Source organism: Erpetoichthys calabaricus, chromosome 6 (assembly GCF_900747795.2).
Source record: "Erpetoichthys calabaricus chromosome 6, fErpCal1.3, whole genome shotgun sequence".
In the NCBI taxonomy this organism is placed as follows: domain Eukaryota; kingdom Metazoa; phylum Chordata; class Cladistia; order Polypteriformes; family Polypteridae; genus Erpetoichthys; species Erpetoichthys calabaricus.
The window spans coordinates 28,637,094-28,662,218 of NC_041399.2; the positions used below are offsets into that span (position 1 = coordinate 28,637,094).

At 35.4% G+C, this 25,125-nt stretch overlaps 1 protein-coding gene across 1 annotated transcript in view; it reads right to left on the reverse strand.

Moving 5' to 3' along the window:
* Positions 1–25,125, reverse strand: part of LOC114653241 (centromere-associated protein E-like) — a 402,188-nt gene that overhangs the window by 335,713 nt on the left and 41,350 nt on the right. The window contains exons 4-6 of the mRNA XM_028803441.2: positions 22,513–22,583; positions 5,760–5,895; positions 2,393–2,560 (exon numbers count right to left, since the gene is read on the reverse strand). Of these exons, the coding sequence (XP_028659274.2) occupies positions 2,393–2,560; positions 5,760–5,895; positions 22,513–22,583 (375 nt within the window). The remainder of the gene's footprint in view (positions 1–2,392; positions 2,561–5,759; positions 5,896–22,512; positions 22,584–25,125) is intronic.

Below are 25,125 nucleotides of genomic sequence, written 5' to 3' on the forward strand. Positions count from 1 at the left end.
ACACAGACCGAGTTAAGCAAAAATCCTACTTTGGAGTAATCCCCCCAGTTAAGCAGCTCTCAACATATAGAAAAGTTAGCTGATTCCTTGAATGTGTTACAGAAAAGTCTATGTTATCATATTCAGCATTGCATACAGCAGTTTTTTGGGGTAGGTGGTAACACTGGTATCAAAATTGTTTTTGTCTTGATGAAATAATATAATATATCAGTGAGTCATTCATCAAGATTCTTTACAGAACTGAATCAAATGCTTTAAATTAATCTAGTGGTTATCAGAATACCTATTACCAGGCACCTATAACAGATGGCACATGCAAAACAAGACTTTTTAACTGGAATTGCTTTTCACATGTTTGAGTGAAGTCATGCAGGCAAAATCTGCACACAGCTTGGCTTTGGCTAGCTAAGGAGTTATTGCTTGTAATCAGTGTGGAGGGTGGAATACATCCTTATGTTCTTCTCTTGGAAGGCTAGCACATTGGCTGTATCAGTCCATCCCCAATGAATACACACATAGACTATGCCCATATGCTAGCTTAAATGCCCTGCTTGGTGTTTGGTTGTGATCTTTGCATTTCTAGAAGTTTGCTCCTGTGATTCTGCTTACCTCTGCTTTGTTTTGTTGCTTTCAACAAAAGTACATGCTGCAAAGGCTAGTGAATTAGTCAGAAATGGTGAGTGGAGAGTTCAAGCCTGACCAAGAACAACATAATTCACAGTTGCACACAAGCATTATTTATGCTGTATGTCCTTCACCCTTTTTGTATTAATAATTATTATATAGCTGCTGAACTTGTAAGTGGAAGCATGGTTAATAAAAACTAAATTGAACTAAACAAAATAATCAGGTGGCAGGTCAGCAAAGAGGATTGTGCGGCTTCCTTACAGATACGAGTACAGTGCTCTCAGTTCAAATCCCTTTCCAAGATATTTTTTGAGCAAAATATCTCCATGTCTACATGAGTTTGCCTCTGGGCACTCTTGTTTTCTCCCACATCTCCAAAATTTGGGGGACTACCAATCCAAAATTGGTCCTGTCAGAGTTTACGTTTGGGTCTGAAATGGGATGGTGCCCTATCTAAGGCTGTGTCCTGCCTTATCCCCAGTGCTGCCAGGATAGGCTACAACCCCCATATAACATTGAATTGGATCAAGTGGGTCTGAGTATGTTATGTTTGGTTTAAATGATTGTCTTTGTGAAGTGAGAATGCACTTACAAAAGAGAACCAGGAAGACAAAGAGTTAATGCATTATATATTTGAAACATAATAATGCCTGCATTTTAATTTGTCTACCAAAATTATGGACACAAGAATAGATTTTTTTCATTAACAGAATAAATAATATCTGGGGCTTCACTACCAATGAGGGAGAATCACTTCAGCTATAGGAAACACACACATCCCAGAAGAAAATTCACGATTCCTAAATGAAACTAGAATAGCAATTTTTTGTTTGTAGTGCTAGAATGATTATTTCATTGAGGCGATTTAAAGTGAGACAATAAATTAAGAGATTCACTTCAAGTATTGTAAAAAGTTAATTGTTCCTTGTTTACTAAATATTGCATTTTAAAAAGATCAGATTTTTTGTTACCTTTTTCATATTACCGTTTCCAAAATATAAGAATGTATTATACTGTAAATCTTGCAAATATTTATTCTGGCAAGATTTTCAAAATAGTGATAATACTTTGAGCTCCATTTCTGCTTAAATGATAAAAAGCATCTAAATTTAGGAAAGTGTAAATATAATGTTAATACAGCACCTTGCTAAAAGTTTCTCAGTAGTGTTAGCCTGTTAGCCAATCCGAGATTAACCAATAGTGTGAATCATGCTCACATGCCTAATACTATTTTTGTCAACCAAAGAAGTCATCTGATTAAACACACTTTACACTGTGATGTACAGATTAACCACAGCTGCTTAACTATTGCAACTCTTGTTGCTTTATGTGCATTATATTTAGGAGTTGTGCTTCACAGAAACATGACGTATAGTTTAAAAATAAAACAAAAGAACAACAATGAAAAACAAAAAGATATCTTCATGCAATTCCACTCAACACACTGAATTATGTTCTACAAATCAGAGAAAAGGGGAAGATTGGAGCTGCAGAACAAGAAGTAAGGCAAGATCCAGATCATCACATGGCACACTCATAAACATGCACTCCGGGCAGTCTGGAACTACTAATCAACCTAACACACATTTTGTACTTATTAATGACTGTAAAGTTATCCATTGGATAAAATTTATTTATCCATTGGAAAATGATGAGCGTCTTTCAGTTAATAATACTTTTGAGTCATTTTAGCTTTCAGAAAGCTATTAAAACATACCAGTATTAGCCAAAACAAACCTAGAACTGTATATTGAAAATTACTTACTTCATTCTGAATATCGTTTCCATCCTGTTCTGCCAACTTCAGCTTCGTCTGGAGGTTTGCAATTAAAATATCCTTGTCTGCTATTTGTCCAACTTTTTCTAATTCTGATTTATAGAAATCTTCAAATTTAGTTTGCAGCAAAGACAATGAATTAGTTCTTTCAAATGCCTATCAAAAACAAACATCAAAACAAAAACAATTATTACACAATACCAGGCATAATATTGGATCCTATTTAACTTTTGCTATAATTCAGTCTAGTACAAATTCATTTCAGTAATTGGAATTTAAAAACGTAGCATATACTGTATATTCCTTTGTAACAATAAGAGCAATTCTAAAGATTTTTCAAAGAAATGTGGTTTCTCTTTGGTTCACTTTTTTAACTGTAAAGTATTTTAACTGAACTTCTAAATGTTCCCCTGTAATGAACTAGCATTTCATTCATGGTTGGCTCCCACCTTATGCCTGGTCACTTTGAAACCCTGAGCTTTGACTGACAGACAGACAGACAGACAGACAGACAGACAGACAGACAGACAGACAGACAGACAGACAGACAGACAGACAGACAGACAGACAGATAGATAGATAGATAGATAGATAGATAGATAGATAGATAGATAGATAGATAGATAGATAGATAGATAGATAGATACTTTATTAATCCCAAGGGGAAATTCACATAGGTTTGAAAATGTTCTGTACACTAAAAGTTTAATGCTTGAAACAGACCTAAACAGCAAATAAACAATGTTTTTTCAGTCAACCAAGAGAAACAAGGATAAAAATTTCACAACTACAAGCATAGTCAGAATTATGCATAGTCTTCTAAAAAACTTGCTGTAAGATATATTGATAATACTATCCTACACATTTATATTTTATTTTACAGTAGAAGGAATTTTCTTATGACTCAAGATGTCAAACAGAAAGAGGGATGTTATCGATAGAAATATATCTTCTTAGTTGTCTCAATAAATAAAGATAACATTGAAAGCCGAGTAAGTATCTGCAAAGGAAAAAGACAAAAGCAACAGTAATCCAGTGCATTTTGTTTGCTTCTTTATGGATCAATTGCTTCAGTTTATGTTGTTAATGAAACCACAAAATTCTTTTTGGATATATCAAAATCCCTATGATCAAGCAGGATTAAAGGCCATATTTATTAACAACAAAAATCAGAATGAGGACGCATATAAACTGTGGGTGTGAATGTTTCTAATTTTGTGGGGTTTCGCTTAACAGCTGGTATGAAAATTAGCCACAACCTTTGAAATTTTATTATAGACTACAAAATGAGTCATTTTGTGCTTGTGGAAAGATACAACATGTACTGTAAAAGTAAGCTAATTACTCCATACGGAATAAACAAATTATTTCATTATGTAAAAAAAGAAAAATATTCCAGTACTGTCCAGTTAAGAATTTCCCATATTAAGCTGTGAAAATCAATGATTACTTTTGGAATTTCCCTTCACACTATTGTACAATACAAGAAATCCCAATTTTGCTCAATGTGCAAGGATATAAATCATTTCTAAGCCACACTTGTGATCTTTAAAAAAGTATTTTTCTGTTTTTGGCAATATGAAAGGGGCTTAAAAAAATAGTGCAACCATTTAATCAAACACGTAAAGTTAGCAGGTTAGACGTGAAATTGGTTGCATTGTGCAGCTCAAAATCATTTTAACCAGTGACAGTTTTAAGGAAAGTAAAGAAGTGGAGTCACATCAGAAAAGCATTCACAAATCTGTTGGAACTGGTGCATCCTGCCACCAGCATTCAATGCTGTTCTAAAACAAACTGTGCTGGTTGTTTTTGTTGGCTGGCATCATTTTAACAGAAGAGAAACCATGCTTTATATCCAGGAAATACTACAATACTACACTTCCTCCATATTTCTTTGGCTCTACATATTACTCTCTATTGTTGAAAATACAAATTTTATAAATACAGGCTCAATGTCAGCTCCTGCCAAAGTACCCTAAGTTCTTGTCAATAAGCCGCGGCTTATCTAAGGAAAAAAGTTGTGAAAATGAAAAAATAGAATATCGGCTTATACATAAATCCGGCTTATACATCCATCGCGGGGGTTGCGTTCCAGAGCCACCCGCGAAATAAGAATATCCGCGAAGTAGAAACCATATGTTTATATGGTTATTTTTATATTGTCATGCTTGGGTCACAGATTTGCGCAGAAACACAGGAGGTTGTAGAGAGACAGGAACGTTATTCAAACACTGCAAACAAACATTTGTCTCTTTTTCAAAAGTTTAAACTGTGCTCCATGACAAGACAGAGATGACAGTTCCGTCTCACAATTAAAAGAATGCAAACATATCTTCCTCTTCAAAGGAGTGAAGCAAACAAATCAATATGTCTGTTTGGCTTTTAAGTATGCGAAGCACCGTGGCACAAAGCTGTTGAAGGCGGCAGCTCACACCCCCTCCGTCAGGAGCAGACAAAGAGAGAGAGAGACAGAGTTTGTTTTTCAGTCAAAAATCAATACGTGCCCTTCGAGCTTTTAAGTATGCGAAGCACTGTGCAGCATGTCTTTTCAGGAATCAGCTTTACAAAAGATAGCAACGTGAAGATAATCTTTCAGCATTTTTAGACGAGCGTCCGTATCGTCTAGGTGTGCAAACAGCCCCCCTGCTCAATCCCCATACGTCAGGATCACAGATAGTCAGCGCAAGAGAGACAGAAAAGTAAGCCGGGTAGCTTCTCAGCCATCTGCCAATAGCGTCCCTTGTATGAAATCAACTGGGCAAACCAACTGAGGAAGCATGTACCAGAAATTAAAAGACCCATTGTCCGCAGAAATCCGCGATATATATTTAAATATGCTTACATATAAAATCACAATTTAAATGACCGCTACGCGCTCGTGTTGACTCGGCGACGCCCAGAGCAGAAAGAACGCGCTCCGGCCGCTCCAACCGCGCCATGCGGGGAGTGAGAGAGACGCCAATATCTCACACTCTCTCCCCCCTTAAAGAAATTAAATGGGTGCGAGTGAGACCACTGACCTCCCTCCCTTCTATTAGTTATAGGTTATAGTACGTTCGGCTTATCCATGAGTCCGGCTTATCTATGATACGATTTTATTTTAAAAATTCGTATGATTTTTGGTCTCCGGCTAATACATGAGTCCGGCTTATAGACAAGAACTTAGGGTACTATTAAAAACATTTGCTGTGTTTTCAGGCTCACTAAAACATGTTAAAAATCAGTTTTGGGTTGATCTATATTCAGAATACCCTTTTGGAAATATCCGTGAATTCTTTTTGTTCCCCAAGGTCAGGCAAAATATTTGTGAGTATTTCGATATCTGAATTTCAAAGAAGAAACAAAAAAATCATACCTCTGTCATATACCTTTCTTTCTCACATAAAGCTTTCTTAAGTTCTTCTTGAATTGTCTGAATAGTTTGTTCTTTGGCATCAAGTTGGACCTTCAAGTCATTGATATGTTCCTTCACAAAGTCTTCTGCCTTATTACTGAATAAAACAATATAAAACAATTTTGAGCAAAACATACAGTATGTGATTGTTCCATTGTAAAATCAAACAGGTTTTATTACTACAACCTAAAACAATATGAAATCCATTGTAATAAATCAAACTTGTCTTTTACAAATTCTAAACCATATACAGTACACCGTTATGAAAACAAGTGTAGAAAGGGACTTAGTCAGTATGGAGACTACACAATGGAAAGACCATTATAGGACATGGACAGACCCCTAACAGGTCTTCATAGAAGAGTACTGTTTGATCCAGGACAGGAGAAAGGGAGGGCACCTTTGGGGCAGTGTACTTTACAGTGGTGCTGGGTTGCAGGGGAAATGTATTAGGAATGTATACCAGATGGAACTCTCCAAATGTCAAAGCCCATGAACTTTCGAGTGGCTCGAGACAGCAACTGGGTGTTGGTGGGAAAGTGTGCAAGTCACCATCCCTAGTCAGAGTTAAAGTGCCATTGAGAGTGGTGCTTCTGAGGCTTTAAGCTTCTCTGTCATGTGTACACTTTTAGTGTTTTACTTTCTTTCATAAAATGTAACTTTTTGGATAATTCAGACCCCTTGGCATTTTTCTGTATTTGGAGTCAGCTTGAGTGCCTCCTTTAGTTATCACATGATCTACATGAATAACAAACATTTTGAATTCATTTGCGAATTAGCCATTCGGATTAAACATTGGTGTGTCGAAAACATATGAAACTACTATAAGGTTGGTTAAATTAATAGAGTAATTATTGGTCACTCAAGAAATACTGCGTTATTAATAATTTTAATTATACATTTGCAGAGAAGTTCAGCCATAACTTTTTTTAAAAGTAACTGTATGCAACCTAAAAGTCCAACACTTTTTTTAACATTTTAACCAGTTAGTACAGTATGGAAAAAGGTTAACTGGACTGTCAAATGATGCAAAGCACAGTTAATCAAAAGTGTATGTGATACATTTTATGATTCATATTCTTTTTGGCATTACTAAGTATAAACAGACATAATTTTTTCCAACATCTGGATAATCTGCATCTACTTACAGAAATATTAATATACAAGAATTTAAGTATTAACTTATTTATTTCAGCATTCTGTTTATTGAAATATATATTTGTTCAGTTTTGCATGAACTCCCCATTACATGCTTAAAAAGTTTAAAAAGTTAAAGTCTCTTACTAACATACTACTATCGGATTATCACAAAACTTTTTCTTGTGTAAAAGGCTTTCTTCTTTCAGTTGTAAATACAAGGGGGAGTCAAGCTAAAGTTAGAAAATGGGATTTATTACAAAATTTAATGAACCTTAACAAAACTGATAATGTAATTTCTCAATGTAGTCTCTACCCTTCTCAATGCACTTGCACCACCTGCCTGGATGCACCTGGTTTTGTCTTATTCTCACAACTACTCATGCACCCGAGTTATTGTCAAACACTACATGCTGAGGGGTACTACAGTCACTAGCGCATGTTACTGTGACTTGCTGGAGACAAATGTAAAGCCTGCTATTCGATCCAAGCGGCGGGGACTGCTGTCTCGAGGAGTCCTTTTGCTGCAAGACAATGACCAAACACACTGCTAAGAACACCAAGACTTGTCTGGAGAAACTGAAGTTTGATGTATTGCCACATCCTCCTTATTCGTAAAATTTGGCACCATGTGAGTTCCACCTTTTTGGACCACAAAAAATATATCCGGGTGGTCGTCGATTCAAGACAGATGACGACGTGAAGAAAGCGGTGCACGAGTGGTTGCAAGGACAAGACAAAACCTTTTATTCTGCTGGAATCCAGACACTTCCAAGCAGGTGGTGCAAGTACATTAAGAAGGGTGGAGACTACTGAGAAATGGCATTAACAGTTTTGTTAAAGATCATTCCATTTTCAAATAATTCCCATTTTCTAACTTTAGCTTGACACACCCTCGTACAATTTTATTTTCCATTTTAAAAGAAATCTTAAACCAATAATCCAATCCACACAGGGTGGTGCTAATGAAAGTTTAAAATTAGTTTCTTTAATCAAAATTTACTGATGGGAATTACATTTGTTTATCACCATACTAAAGATATTTGAAATGTCACACAGAAAAGCAACAAAACAATTTCAACAAGCTATCAGATTACTTAAACAAATAAACTTCAGGATTGATTAATGAAGTAATGCAGAAAATCAAAATAGCAATTCATGTATTGTCTTTGGTTAAACTGGCTCTCGAAACTACAATTATTTTTAAAGTGACAGGCTTTAAATCCTTTCTGAGATAACCTAGCAGGTTAGTACATGACTGTTTCCTAATTGGAGAAAAATGCACATGCAGAAAGTGCAGGTTATTAACTGACAGAGGAAATAACTAGTGCTTAACAAAGCATGGAATGCAAGTTAGTTTAGGTATGCCTCAAGGACAGGTGCTGGACGTTGTTCTCTCCCTTCTCTTTATGTGCTGATTCTTTCACTTTTTCAGGTTTCTGCCATGATCTCCAATGCCTCACTGCCAGCTCACTGTGGAAGAATGAACATCAATTTAAACTTAACTTTGCAATGTCTGAAATGTTGTACCATATGGATGTCTTAGATAATATCACCCTTTCGTCATGATCTGCTATCAGAAATTTCAGTATGACCTTGGATGGCTGACTCTCCCCTTCAAGCCACATCTGTCATCACTGGCCCAGTCTCAGTGCTTCTTTCATCAACATCCACAAAATCTGATGCTTCCTTAGTTTATAATCCACTGAGCTACTTATTCAAGCTCTTGAGTTATTTTCTTTCCTGGGCTGCCCAGGGCTGGTTCAGGCCTTCTGTCCAACTACTAATGGGATTGAAAGCATTATTTGTGCTATATTATCTTTATGTTACTTTACTTTGTCCACGCCACTCCTCTGATTTACTCTTTCACCACTACCATTCCAAATGTGTTCCTTGCAACTTCATGTTCCTGGTCCTCACCCCTCCAGTCACTTGTCTCTCTTCAGGAAGCCTTGTTTATATTTTAGCCTGCATAATATCTTTTGTCTCTTTTCACCATACAAATTAACGATTTAAGAAGTAACTGTTGTCCTTAGTTATGATCTCAAACTCTGTAGCAAGCTTCCTATGAGTATCCAAGCTGCTTCCTATCTACTGAAGCTCAAGTGTTTATTGAAGATGCATGTTTTTAGAAATTAATTTTGGACTGCTTAGTCTTTACACCCACAGTTTTCCTCTTGAGATCTAGGGCTGTAATGACCTAAACAACTAACTGTGCTTCTGTTATATTGCTAGTTTTTTATGTCTTATCTTAGGACTAAAAGGTAATACTTATATTATACTGCTTTACTTTAAAATGTTGTTGTATTTTCGTTTAAGTTTATACTTTCTTGACAAACAATTATACTGGATATAGGTCTGACTTTACAACTGTTCTCGGTTAAAGAATCTTATAAAATAAAGAATTAAAGTACATTTTTTTCAACAGGTTCGTGTGTGGTATAGCAGATCAATGGCTCAAAAATAGTGGCCGTTTTAATAAATAAATAATGAACGCGCTCGTGCTGGAGTGTGGAGCAGGTGCGAGCGATCTGCGGTGAAGACGTCAGTCTGATTGCCTTATTATCAGCCCGGGGTGGAAATCAGGAATCGCACCTGCAACACCTCCCCAGCCTATAAAGGGGAGCGCAAGATCAGGAAGAAAGAAAGAAAGAAAAAGAGTCAAGGAAAGAGCGGAGGTTAAGAGACAGGAAAAGAAGCAGGAAGTAGAAAAAGAGAGAAAATAAGCCGGTGAACTGAGTAGAAGCAGGTGAACGAGAATAGAGCTCCAAGGAGGAGCGAGTGGCCATCGCTCAAGAGAGGGCTATGGGTCACTCCTGTTGAGCATTTTGGGAGCAAGAGTGACCATCATGCTCAGGGGTACTTTCACAGGGTGGAGCCAGGATTGGCAGCAGTTCGGGCAGAGCAGGGCTTGGCATTGCCCGCGGATGCTGTGGGATTGGCGGTGGGGGAAACAGGCCAGAAGAGATGGGTGTCTGCACCTGCTGATCGATGTCTCTCCAGGCTGCCAGGTCCAGACAGGATAAGCCAGAGTGGCATCAGTTTTAAAGGAAGGCACCAGGGCTTGTGGATTTTTAATGTGTTTCCTGCACTGCATTGTTTAAATGATTTTTCTGTTTATTGATTTTAACCTCCTTCATGGGGCGGCACGGTGGCGCTGCTGCCTCGCAGTTAGGAGACCCGGGTTCACTTCTCGGGTCCTCCCTGCGTGGAGTTTGCATGTTCTCCCCGTGTCTGCGTGGGTTTCGTCCGGGCACTCCGGTTTCCTCCCACAGTCCAAAGACATGCAGGTTAGGTGGATTGGCGATTCTAAATTGGCCCTAGTGTGTGCTTGGTGTGTGGGTGTGTTTGTGTGTGTCCTGCGGTGGGTTGGCACCCTGCCCGGGATTGGTTCCTGCCTTGTGCCCTGTGTTGGCTGGGATTGGCTCCAGCAGATCCCCGTGACCCTGTGTTTGGATTCAGCGGGTTGGACAATGGATGGATGGAACCTCCTTCATGCACTTCATTTTAAGGATTATTTATTTATTGAGTTTTTTTGCGCACTGCGCTTTGGACACTATTTGGATTTGATTTTGTTTAATAAAAGCACTGAGCACTTTGCACCTTCCCCTTGCTTCAGAAGTGTTTTGTACTCATCTGCCACGCTCATCTAGGTTACGGTACTGACGGTGTCAGTTTCAAGAGGTTTGTATTATGGAAGAGGGAGCAAGAGGCCGAGCCACACCATCACATAGTGTTTCCTTAGACAAATATATTATTACAACGTCATGACTTACTAGATATAAAACAATGCTGAAGCATTTTACCTAAGCAACTAGATAAAATAATGTGAAAACTTTAATGTTTACCCTGTTACAACACATACAGGACACAGTACAGTTGAACAAAGTTAAAAATCCTGACCACAATTTAGGTTTACAAACTTTCCTGGCAAAGCAAAATGCTAACTAAAGCATTCCTCAACCCTTCCTTTTCTGGATTTCAGAAATAGGAAAAGTGCTATTAGCTAATCATTTAATAAAATACAGGAAACTTCACTCAGAGTAATAATAAAAATATGCCAGATGATAAATGGGCATCCTTGCTGTAAGAAGAACAGAAAATATTTATGCTGAAGGATAATTTTGAGGAATATTTTCTGTACCATTCTGATGAAGAATAACACACTCAAAATCAAATGCTGTGTTTTGCTTTCATACTCCTGTATATTCCATATGCTGTAGCCATTTACAATAATGTTGATATTTCATCCATTAAGTCATTTACAACATTTAGGGTCTCACAGGAAATGAGCTGTCCAAGTAGAACCCTTGTTGACTTGGTGGAAAATAAACTTACAGAGGTAATATATTTTAGCTCTTAGAGTTAAAGTTCACCATTGCTCTTAAAGTTACCTGATAATTTCAGTTTCCTGCTCCTAGTCACTTTCACGCTTACAATTTCTAAGCATCAGTAACTTCTACATCAAGTCCTTGTTTCCAACAAAGTAGCATTTCTGCTTTAGTAGGACTAAAGATGCTACTGCTGTTGAAATGAATTTCAACAGACCTTAAACCATCCTGCAATCCATAAATGCACAGTAACCTATGACATCCCAGGTAAAAAGCATGCTATTTAACTTTTTTACATTTCATGTTAAACAAGTTGCACTAATGCAGCCTTTCTCAAAGTGGGCGATAACGCCCCCTTGTGGGCACTGGAGGCCTACAGGGGGGCGTTAAAGGGCCCAGAGAAAATTGGGGGATGTTGAAGCGGTTTAGGGGGGCGATGGCTGATTTGTGTTTTTTTTCTAATATTTTAAAATTTAAACTAAAATCAAAACCTACCTACTATACTACATCGATTATTTCGTTCTTATTCCTGTCCTGTTTGATTGTATAAATATAAATAATTTATCATGGCTTCCGTAGGTAGCCCATGAGCAATCAAGTTTTAACAAGTTTTTGTTAAACAACGCGATTTGTGCAATCCTGTATCAAGTGGCCGGATCATCGATACTTGTTCTAACTGATTCTGGTCGTTTTTATTGAAAATAAAAAATATAGAAAATAAAAAATATCGAATTAAAAAATGTCGAAATTTTCATATAAATAAAAAATTAATCTTAGCCCTAGCCTTAACCCCTAAACCAATTTTTTATTTATACTAAAATTTCGACATTTTTTAATTCCATATTTTTTATTTTCTATATTTTTTATTTTCGATAAAAATGACGGTTACCGTTCTAACTTGCTCAGTACGAATTCCGTCAAATGAGGTAAACGAGTTTGTGCATGTTTGTCTTATTCCTGTCGGTGCGTGCTGTATTTTAATCCTATATAAGAGCGCGTAATACTTCTTTTATTTTCATTAGTGTTTTCGTGCACAATCGTTAGAAAGTTTTTTAAGCTCTATACTTTACTCACGTATTTGTAAAGACAAAACCATGTCGGAAGCAAAAAAGAAGAGACAGCAATACAGTGCGGAATATATTAAATACGGATTTGTTGAAAATCCCACAAATCCATCTTCGCCTATGTGCCTTCTTTGTCAAAAAACATTTTCGAATGAAGCGATGAAGCCTTCTAGGCTACAAGATCATTTGAAAAAAATGCATCCAGATAAGAAAGAAAAAAATGTGGCCTATTTTCAAGACCTGGAAAAGAAGTACATAGCTCAGCCAACTGTATCAAAACTTTTTTCAGCGGTTTCTAAGCAAGACGATGACGGACTTCGAGCCTTGTACAATATCTCTTTGTTAATTGCTCAAACAAGCAAACCACACACTATTGGAGAAGAGTTAATTTTACCAGCAATAAAAGAAGTAATAACTACTGTGCTCCATAAACCAGCGGCAGATATTATTCGAAAAATTCCTTTGAGCAATAGTTCTGTGCAAAGACGAATTGATGAAATGGCTGAAAATATTGAAGACTCATTGTGCAATCATCTGAAGACTAGTCAATTCTCAATTCAGTTGGATGAGTCCACTTTACCAACTAATGAAGCACTATTTGTCATACGTGAGGTTTATTACAGATGAGAAAATATGTCAAGAACTATTATTTGCTAGAAATTTAGAGACAGATACAACCAGAGAAACCATATTTAATACACTGGAAAAGTTTTGTGATGAGAAAGAAATTCCCTTGAAGAATATTATATCAGCTGCTACGGATGGCGCTCCGGCTATGACAGGGCGTCACAAAGGCTTCATAGCGTACTTAAAAAATAAAATTCCAGATGTGCTCGCTGTTCATTGCGTCATTCATCGACAACATTTGGTTGCGAGAAATTTGAGTGAACGGCTGTTTCAATCACTGCAACATGTCATTAAAGCAGTCAATAAAATCCAAAAGAGCTCTTTAAATGACAGATTATTTAATCAGCTTTGTGTTGTTAATGATGAAGATTTCAACTGATTGCTGTTTTACACAGAAGTGCGTTGGCTATCAAGAGGTAGTTGTCTGACTCGATTTTATAATCTGTTTGACTCTGTGATAGAGTTCTTGGAAAACAAAGACACAGAATTGCGCAACAACCTCATCGCATCAAAGAATGATATTGCGTACTTGACAGACCTGTATAAATTGTTTAATGATATCAATCTCCAACTTCAAGGTGACGACTTGAACTTGATTAAAACAAAAAATATCGTTGCTGCTTTCATAGCCAAACTGCTCTTACACAAGAAAAACATCAGCACTTGTGAGTTTCACAATTTCCCTAATTTATCAGCAGTACCCTTCATCAACGACGACTTGCTTGTTTACTGCCAACATTTGGAGAACCTCCACAGTGATTTCAAAGAACGGTTCCAGGACATTTTAAAATTGGAAATACCGGACTGGGTGTTGGATCCTTTTTCAAATGTCAACACAGCAGGATCATCCCAGCTTGGGGAAGAACTTATAGAACTGACAACGAACGAGGAAATAAAAATCAAATTCAAAAATGGCTACCAAGAATTTTGGCTACAAAAGCCAATCCCACAATTGTACCCTGGATTGTGGTCGATTGTTCAACGATTTTTGGTAGCATTCCCATCGCAATATTTGTGTGAACGTGGATTTAGTGCTGTGGCAACACTGCTAACTAAAAAGAGGAATCGTTTGCATGTTACCGAACGCGGTGACTTACGGCTGTTTTTGAGTAAATTCGAACCTGATATTAACAAACTTGTTAAAAATCACCAGATTCATCCTTCACATTAGATAAGTTTAAAAATTTTAATTGAAATGTTTGTTTTAATTTGAATAAAAGTCTTTTTAAATATTATAAAGTTGCGTTTTTATTGCTCCCATTAGTTAGAAAGTCTCATTTAAAATGTAAGTTTGAACTCAGAAACAGGATAAGACACATATGGCACGCTATAATTAAAGTAATGATTGCGTTTGTGATTTTTAAGATGTGGTAAAGTTAAAAATTTTGGGGGGCGCTAGAAAATAATTGATTCTCAAAGTGGGCAGTAGACAAAATAAGTTTGAGAACCTCTGCACTAATGCTAGCATCCTTGCACCCGAGATATTAATAAAAACAATAAAATTAAAATGAGTCTCCAGCATTTAAGAAACTGTACATCAAGAAGAGGAAGGAAATGAACTGGAAACCTTTTTGGTTTACAGATCATTGAATTGGCAAGCACAATACACTGGCTGCATACAAACATCCATTCTTCTAGAAATCACACTGTAACCCCCACTCTCCTTGTGTAAACCGTGTTGGGAACACAGACAAACAACTAGACAGGGACAGAGAACTCAGCATGCCACAGTGATTGTTCTTCTCTTATCCCAGAAGGGAGACCTCTTGGACACGAGAACCAAACCAGTTAAAGTTTGAAAGAAGGCAAGAACATCATTATGTGTTTCTCACTAGGATAAAAAAGAATCTGGAAGATGAATACAAATTTGTCTTTTTGATAAGAGAGCTCTACAGATTGATCTGATACACTACACAAAAGGTACTTATTTTGGGGACCATTATAGATTTTTAAAGTGAAAATACGTTTGCATACATAATTTGAACCTCAAACTTTCATCAGAACATTTTTTGCACTACAGGCACATCTAAGACTTTGCCAAAAGAAACCTGGTTGATTTCTCTAACCTTCCTAACTGTCCTCTCTACAGGTAATGATGGCATACAGTATATCTACAGACCACCAGTTTTTTTCAAGAGTGTACACCATGACAATCTGTGGCAATATAGAAAACAGGGTCTTTCAATTAAAATTTCAGAAAATGAATGGAAGGCAGCCACAAATGAAGTTAACTCCTCCTCAATTTGGGTGAAGTAAGGATTCATTCAATTTAAAACTGTACATCACATGCATTTCTCTTATCTCAAATTATGTAAAATGCAGCCAGGTTAACACTCTATGTGGCCACAATTTGTATAAATAACCTATGCTCTGACATCACCAGAATTAAAATTTCCATTATCTCTGAGGCAATTTAACTTAACAATAATGAATAACCCTCTGACAGCTCTGTCTTGAGTAACAATTGATGGCACATTACTGTTTAACATACAGGTGTAGTAACTTATACTATATAGTTAGTGTGTTGCCTCATCTTACACAAATCAGAGAGTCCTACCCCACCTGTCATCACAAAAATGTCCTATTTTACTTAAAATTAGAATATAATTGATTTTAGGATCGGTCTACTACTTGTTTAGAATTTAGCTGAGAATTTATACATATACACACATATATACATACATACATACACACACACATCCAGTGCACTAAATTATGCAATTTGTTTGATGATACAAAACAAAAAAGTAGTAGTAGATCCAGTACAAATTTTTTTAAATAAAAATTATACATATACACTGTATAGATCATATCTTGGAGGATATTAAAATGCATTTAAAAATAAAAGCTCTAAAAATTCCAAAATGGGAAAAAGGAAAAATTGTGATAATTGGCTCTTCCAACAAGTTTCAACAAAAAAAGTTCTTTTAAAAAAATCTACTAAATAAAACTGATCTATTATGAACTTGCATTATGTAAAAAAAATTAATAAAATAACATTGACATTATATCAGAAAAGAAAAAATAAAATTTAAAATTAAAACTGAGAGACCATTAAGTGATACATATTTTTGTAAGCACTGTTTTTTTTATATTTGCTATTACATAGTATTAATTTTGTGTGCCCGGTATACTTTATTGTTTTAGTTGCAATGTATCAATAAACAAAGCCCAATTTAGATGACAACATTCTTTTTGCTTAATTTACTGCCTGCATAAACTAGAAATAGAAAAAGGACCCTTGGAAAATGTCTTCATTATTGATTTATTTACCACTAGGTTACCATTCTCATAATTTGACTTCATAAATAACAAGAAGTCATACTAGATCTCAAAAGATATTTAAAGAATTCAACAACAGATTTACGAAGATGTCATAAATACACTACATTTCCACATAAGGATACGTGTTTATTTAGCATGCCACTGGCATTTGACAAGTTTACAAATTTTGGGATGTGATTTGTACACGATCAAAGGAAAGTGTGAGAAAAACTTAACGAGTCAATCAATTTATATTTTGCCCAGCACTTTTCATTATGAATATTAACATAAACTTCTTTAGAAAACAATCAATAGCACTGCAGCATAAGGGGAACCACTTATTTCAGTAGCACTCACATAAATAGAGTAATTAAGCAATCAATGTTAATTTTACAGCATGCTTCCTAGCAAGTACATCACAAATTGCTAGAGAAAGCTGCCATGGCACTGTATATGAAAAGACAGAATCCAAAATGTTGCCAGCCACTATTAAAAGGAAAAACAGAATAACTGAACAAACTGAAGCAAATAGTTTGACAATCAAAAATAAAAGTATATGTACTTTACTACATCCCAGAGCACATAAAGAAAATGATAATACAACTGACCGAGATAAGGGTATTTTTGAATTAACACTGCAGGAAATAACACCATCATCATGCAGATCAGGCAGTGCCAGAGACTTAAAAGTCCCACAGTGCCTGCTAATTATTATGTTTTAATTGTGGATTGGTCAATATTCTTTCATAATGCTGAAATGAGTCTAAATACTTTTAATTAAAAAATACTTTTTATATTGTTATTAATGCAATTCCAAAGAGCCTTTTTATTACTCATCGTCAGAAATGTTCAATAATCGGATCTTTGAAAAAGTTTACCTCCAGAATATTCTCCAGTTATGTAAAACAATCCTGGCTTCAAAAATCAAAGTTGTGGGTCTCATAATCAAGTACAGCATGCTGGGTTTAAGGATACACACGTTATAAGAATGAATGCAAAGAAACTAATTAATTTTTGATATGTCATACCTGTAAAGCTGTGTAAAGAAGATTGTAACCACCCTATGTATTACATCATGCCACATTTAAAAATGTATTAATAGAGCAGCACTATAGGAAAATATCACTGTAATGCATATTTAATACTTTGGACATCTTTAATAATCTATTTGAATTATGCAAATAACATAAAAATATAATTCTTTAAATTATTAAGTTTAAAATTGTACTTTTGTGAGGTAGAAGTTGCAACCTGATTATACTTTGCAATTTTATATTTAAGTTACATTATGCTATATTATTTCATGAGCATACACATAATAAAAAATGAATAAACTGAAGTAAAACTAGAGTGTAGTTTTATAACCCCCATTATTAAAATGAGACAAACAGCAAAACTTGTTACAGTTACCCATTAAATGTCTAAATCATCATTTGGCACTCACAGGGTTGAAAAATGCTTGCTTTGTTGACTACAGAGCTACTGTTCAATTTTTCATACTGTCATTCTGCTCTATTAACAAAGCCTAACACAATTAGGTATGAATATGCAGTAATAACATGCAAATTGTTGCCTCACAATTGCCCAAGGCAGTGGTCTTTGCCTTTCTAAGCCCAATTCTTTCTACATCATTACAGCAGCTTGGCATAATTCATCAGATTAAAAACACCCCCACCTTATTGCATGTGCCCAGCTAGTATTAACCATCAGTGGTTGTTAACCATTCTTTGACAATAGCCGCAATAGCAATTCTGTCCCAGCTCCCTGCCATTCTTGCATTTGTTCCTATCTCCCTTGGGTAATGTTAGACACTACATTTGAGCCTGCCAGAACAATTAACCCCTCTGTTAATTAGAATGAAATGTCATGCGCGCAGATGGTACAAGCTGGCACCAAGCCATCCCGCCAACTGCTGCTGAAAGCAGCTACCCTGCTGCTGACAGCTGTTCAGCTGTTTCCCCAACCAGCAGATGTCAAAACTTAACAGCTGAGGACTACTTGGTAACTAAAGAGTAGGGACATAGTATATCTGTAATGACATTTTGTCTTGTACTTTTTGCAATTTTATTAATTTACTTTTGTCAATAAAAATTAATAAACTCAATAATATTGCAATAGGCAATTATTGCTTTTTACAATAATTTATAATCATTTAGCACAGTAGTGGAAAGAACTCCAGTTTGATTTTTTTCGATACCATGTATAACTTCCCCTGAGTGGTAATTATTAACAGCAGTGAAAACATGTGACACATTTCTAACTTCCCCTTCACTAATTGATCTGAAATAACAACTACAGGGAATGAAACCAAGTGCTGCTATATTATTCCAATTATTTCAGGCTCTTCAGAATAAGACATAAGTATTGTCATTGGGCATCATTATGCAAATATTTCATTGCAGAACCAAATTGCAGTACTGCTATCAAACTCAGCTGTTGATTACTTCTCACTTGGGCTGGTTGCATTACATTTTACATGGCCCCATTTGTTCAAATATCATTATGCAAGATACTGTTCAAAGGTTAGGTTTGTTTGGTGTAAAAAATGTGCGACCACCTTTTTTTTTTTTTTTCTTCTTTATAATTATGTGGAACACTCAGTGTTATTCATTTATAGTACATTCCCTGTTACAGCATTACAGTGAATCTAATTAAATCAGATACCACCTAATTATAATATGGACTTTCTTCAGTGGATCTTGGCAGTCAAAGAGTGGAACCAACAAAGTTAAATGAGAAAGGCAAGATTATACACAGCAGTTAGAAATCTAAAAGCAGACCAAAAATTATAAAAATATTGAGAACAGGAAAACTGATAAAAACCCATTTTTCATAAGACACATGAAGATGGATTTCAAATAATCACACCAAGAGTACATGACCAATTATAAGTGAGTTGGGAAGCATGGTGGTACAGTAGTTCATTCTACAGCCTCAAAACTCTAGAATCCTAGGTTCAAATTCCAGCCAGGACATGTGTAAAGTTTCCACAAGTTTGTGTGTGTGACATGTAATGGAGCTCGTTCCTGCCCCACACCAAGGCTTCAAGAATCGGCTGCAGCACACAAAGACACTGAATGATACATATTTAAAAACTACCCAGTTTTTTAACACTATTTCCCCACAAGGTAAAAGATATCATAACTTAACATTATGTTCCTCAGATCCCACATAGTAATCTGACAAATATTTCTAAGTGTGTTAAATTATTTGCTTGGGAGTGGTTGGAAGATGATGATTACAATTGTCTTTATTTTGTAGGTTTGTACTTGTGTTTTATTTGTATGAGCTCACCAAATCAAATTCCATGGCAATAATGTAAAGTAAATTGGATGGATGGATAGATAAAGTTAATTACTAAGAAAAGCACATAAGCTCTGCTGTAAGCAAAAACATGCACTCACAGATATTGCTAATCATCAACATTTCTAACGTGCATACTATGTAAAATGGTTCCTATATTATACACCACTCATGCTGACAAACATTTCTTCTACAGAGAATATATCCTCATTATGATCAATCATATAGTATAATATTGAAAAAGAAGGAAGCTAGCCACCATCACAGACAGATGGTGCAGCCCGCAGACAATGTTATCCTAATGTACCTAGCAGTACTCTCCCTCCAGAAATCTCAGATTACCAGTCTTCCCTGCTGAGGTAAATCCATCAAAGCAAACAATTTTGTAATGTCAGGAAATTCAGACAGCAAGTAGTCCTGTATTAAGATGGGTTTTGGTTTAGCAAGAACAACCTATGAAAGTCTTCTGGAACTGATGTGTAAGACACAATCTGTTCTGTCTTCTTTGTTAATGCTAATTTAGAATCCAAGTAACAAACTTTTTTTAAGGGGCACGACATATCTGGATTATAAAAAGAAAAGTCACATATCTACAATAAAATTCACAGTAAAATATAAAAGAAATACAAAAGCCATTTTAGCTGACAAGTCCCTAAGAATCATTTACTTGCTCAAGTTCAAGTTCATATTTCTTACTTTACTGCCAATACAAACATACAACGGGAGAATAAAAATAAGGGATCATTCCCTAACAGCCCCCAAGCAACCAGTTTAACAAAAATATGCTTAGATGCATTCATCCAATTCATGTTAAAGACTGTAAAGGTCAAAAAGTTAATATCTAGTAAGTAATATTATGGCATGTTCTTGATTGACCTAAGCCAATTAGATTTGCAATATACTATGTATCTAATACACAATATGTTTAATTGTCAAAATAACACTAACATAAAAGAGAAACAACACAAGCACAGAAAAATTAAGACAACAAAAATGTACATAATATAAAGTGTTGAGCCATCTGACTGTCTTTAAATAAAGCAGTTATGCATTTTCTACTTTATTCAAAATGCACAGTTCTTAGTAACAAACCTGGTTTCTAAACTTACTAAACAAGCTTTGCCACAATGATACCATGTCCCAGAATATAAAGATGAGAAGAGTTTGAGCACAGATTGGATGGATTCTAGTATAACGATTCAGGCCTTAAAAAAATAACTTCAAGTGCTACCATTGCTGCCATTTCCTATACAGATCTCACAAGCAAACTGAATGCCATTTTCACTAGTATAATTATGAGACCATAACACACAGAGTTGCTACCATTTACATTTACATTTACATCATTTAGCAGACGCTCTTATCCAGAGCGACTTAAAACAGTGCTTAGTAGTCTACCATTTTTATGATGCAAGTATAAAAGATTTTCTTGTTCTGCTTTTATTTTCTACGAGTGTGAACACTACAAAAAAAACAAATCTAGGCATCTAGGGTTCAATTCCACACCAGGATAAGTTTGAAAATTCTCCACACATTTGCACCAATTATTCTCCAGACACTCTGGTTTTCTTCCAACATCTCAAAGCGAAATATTTTAAGTTAACTGACAATCAAAAATTGGCCAGAAACAATGCGAGAAAAGGTGCCATGTGTCCAATTCTATTGGGAGAGATTCCATTTCCTTGTGATTATGAACTAGGATAAACAGAGCTAAGAATGTAATTTTATGTCAGCCAATTAAGGTTTAAGTTTATTAAAACAAAGCTGAAAAGAAGCAGATTGACAAATAAAGATATAAATATTGTGTTAACCATAATTTTTGACCACACTGTATTCATTATGACAACCTAGCCGGCTCACCTTAACACCCTATTTAGCAGCTGCAGTAACTGGGAAGCTAAGTTGGCAACACTGGGAGTAAAGCAGTGTTGAACTCCAGGTTGAATTATCATCAGATGTCAATCCTGAGATAATTACAGAGTTGGGAAACAAGAACCCTCTAACAGTACAGTACAAAACTTTATTATGAAGTGCACCCCGGGACCAACTGACAACAAGGTTGATTGACATACCAGTTTACAACAGGCAGACGCAAGGTTTGTAAGTTTTTATGATAGGAACATAATTCCATATTTTGATTCATTTTTGAGTGATCTGTCATTTAACCTTCCAGATATTTCCAACTTCTCATGAGAAACCTGAGAAATGGTGTTAACAGTAATGAATACAAGTGAAAAACTGTTAAGAAGACATAATATTTCAGCACCAGGAATCAGTCCTGGATATGATGCTAGAACAGTTCATGTCATAAATCAGAATGTCTGGGGAATGGAAAGTAAACCAGAATACTTACAGAAGCATCAACAAGGAAAATATGCAGACACCCCTAAACAGTGACCTGAACAATGTTCAAACCTAGTATCCCAGAGCTGTGAGATAGAAGTGCTAACTATAGCACTATTGTGCTGTCCACTTTAAAATAATAAAAAACACAAATTATTAATTGCTGCCTTAGTAAGCAGCTGTACTAAAATACATGGCAGTTATAGTTATAGGCAATTATAATAGCAGGCCAAAATATATAACGGTAACAGTAAGCATATAAGCCTAGTGATGTTTATTCAATTATCATCTGCACTTGCTCAGATAACATATACTGTATATGTACAATCTTAGTACTACTGTATTATGTTTCATTTATTAGTTATTTTACATAATTATTTCTACAGGATCAGCAGCTTAAAATATCACAACTATTAATTAATGATGTTTATTATCAGAGGTATCTTAATAAAACTTTTCAGCAGCTTAAAATATCACAACTATTAATTAATGATGTTTATTATCAGAGGTATCTTAATAAAACTTTTTTGCTATAAAAAGAAATGTTAGTTAAACAAATTAATGTAATTTCAATTAAATGATAGGCGCATTATTTTATTTCACTTCACAGGAAATGTGAAGGTAACAACATAACATAAAACTTACACTTCCAAATTTCCAGGGGCTGGTCCTGTAATGCACTCCAAGGAAATGGTTTTCAGCATAAATGAAGAAGCCTAAGACATAAGATCAAACATATTTAAAATAAAGGAAACAACCGATACTTCACCAACAAGAATCTTCTCCAGTGAGCACATAGCATTATGAGAATCACTTGTTGAAAAAATACTATATTTGTCAACTCTCCAGTTTATTCAGACTTTGTTGTCACACAGGCTGAAGGAAGTACATTTAAATGCTAGTGTTGAGTGAACCATCATTTGTTCACAATATCAATCTAGAAGCAATACCTAAGGAAGAAAGATTAAATTGGAAAAAAAAACATAATTTTAAAAACTGTAAGGAAATATCATTAAGATAAACCCTGGCAAATAAAGCCATCTGTAGGTCTCTTTTTAAAGAATATGAACTAAACAGCTTAACTTTCTCTGCAGTTGAATGTTACAGATTAACTTTTGCTGCCTCAAATGAATATTTCAATGAATGTTTCAAAACTGAAGACTGAATGACCTGGTGGTGGACATCACCTTATAACAAACCTGTTAAAGTTTAGGATGAAGATTTTCCAAGCCATAACCAGCAAAAGGAACTATTAGTCTTAAATACAAATTTATAATCAATTAATATCTGCTTAAACAGGAAAAAAAGGATTATCAGGAAGCTTCAAATACCGTCTCATATCAACTAAGAGAATAAAGGTATTTTCAAATTCCAAAAGGCAATTCCAAAAGAGTCAATCACCTTACAAGAAATAAAGGAGACAAAGGTATTGATAGAATTTAATGTTGTGGCAAAATTTCTAAATCAGTCTTGAAAGTACTCCGCTTATAGAAGAATTAATCTACAAAATGATTTATTGAACAAATGTTTTCCTTAAATTAAATGCTATATTTCTTATCTAGGTTATCATTGGTATCACAGAGATCAGAGTCACATTACCATTTTTTACTCCCACTATGATCATTCTCAACTTATCTCACCCTTCATTTTCTCTAATGGTAGCTTTTCTCACCTGTACTCACCTTTACTCCTTTCATCAGCTTTGGCTGTGTTCCCTCATTACCCTTCTACATACGTTACCTGCTTTTCCTTTACAATTGCACACCTGATGTAGGTTATACAGCTGAATTTTACCATTCCTTAGCACCGCTACAATGTGTCTTAGCAACTCACCAATAAAATGCTGTGACTCCAGAACTGAGGGAGTGTTACAATTAATATTAAATAACAAAAATTTTCTTAAAATAAAGAAAAACACACATAAGCCCATGTTTCCTGAAAATAAATAAGAATATCACACTGCAACTAGAGGTACTGTCACCAGCCATATAAAAAGACACAAGAACTGAAAAATCCATTAGCCACAAACAAATAAATGAGCTTACACTCATTTGTTTGTACTAACAGCCAAAAATATTCCCTAATAACAAACTACAACATAAGACTGACACGTAAAATAGTCGATACTACAAACACAACATGTTTTAGTGTCACATTACACTGAAAACTTTGCTACAAAGCAAACTGCTCTGTGTAGGAATGGGGCACTTAGGTAATGAAGTTTAGTAAATTCAGGATGCCACATTAAACTTTGTGGCTTCAAAATCACCCACACACTGAAACAACACTCAGTATCATGTTTCATTCACACACAGCAAGCTGCAAATAATGACATGGTGAGAGACCCTCTTAGCATAGCTGAAATATCTGTATGATCAGAGTTGGTATTCTAAAGCCACCAACCTGACAGGTAAGATGCTGAGCACATGACTCATTCTTGCACATGTTTATTGGTTCCTGTGACTAAACATAAATGCATAAAACTGTTTTCAATACTGTGAACAGTTTGTGACATGTTTTCAATTGACATTAAACACAAAAAAATGCATAAATAAAATATTTTCTGGAGAATTTAGTCTTTTATTATTCTCTTGTTATTAAACAGGAAATCTTTATCAATCAAACCAAGTTTGATCCTACATTATGAAATTTAATAAACATTTTGTATACTCATTGCCAACATTTGTTAACTTAACTGTCATCACCGTAAACTTTAAGTGTTCAATGGCTGGGTCTGTGTATTTACACTGAGAGTGCGTTTCATCTGCTTTGTATCTTATATAGCCCCAACCTTTGTTAATGTATTAAAATATGCCTCTTTGGGGGTAAGGTATGTACATGAGTATTTTAGTTTATAAAAAATTAAATCGTATGAAATAAAACCCAAAGCCACAATGAACCTTCAGTGCTTGCTTTGCCCACCCTTGCCAAATGTAGCTAAGTAGTAATTAGTCTTTAATTGCATAATTAGTAATGTGTCTGAACCTATTATCACATGATTGCTGAAATGCAGTGTGTCTACAGGGAACCCCTGTGGGAAAACTATTGAAATCTTCATAACCTGCTTATCAGACAAGTCAAGAAAAACATTCAGGTCCTAATTAAACACAGTTATGCAAACAGTTATTTTATGTACAGTGTTTCACTCGGGGCACTATAAAAACTATCAAAAATGAAAGCTAAAATATAAATAAGAGTAAATATATAATAAAGCAGGGCATTACATCAAGCTTATTTAAAATGACGAGTAACAGCATT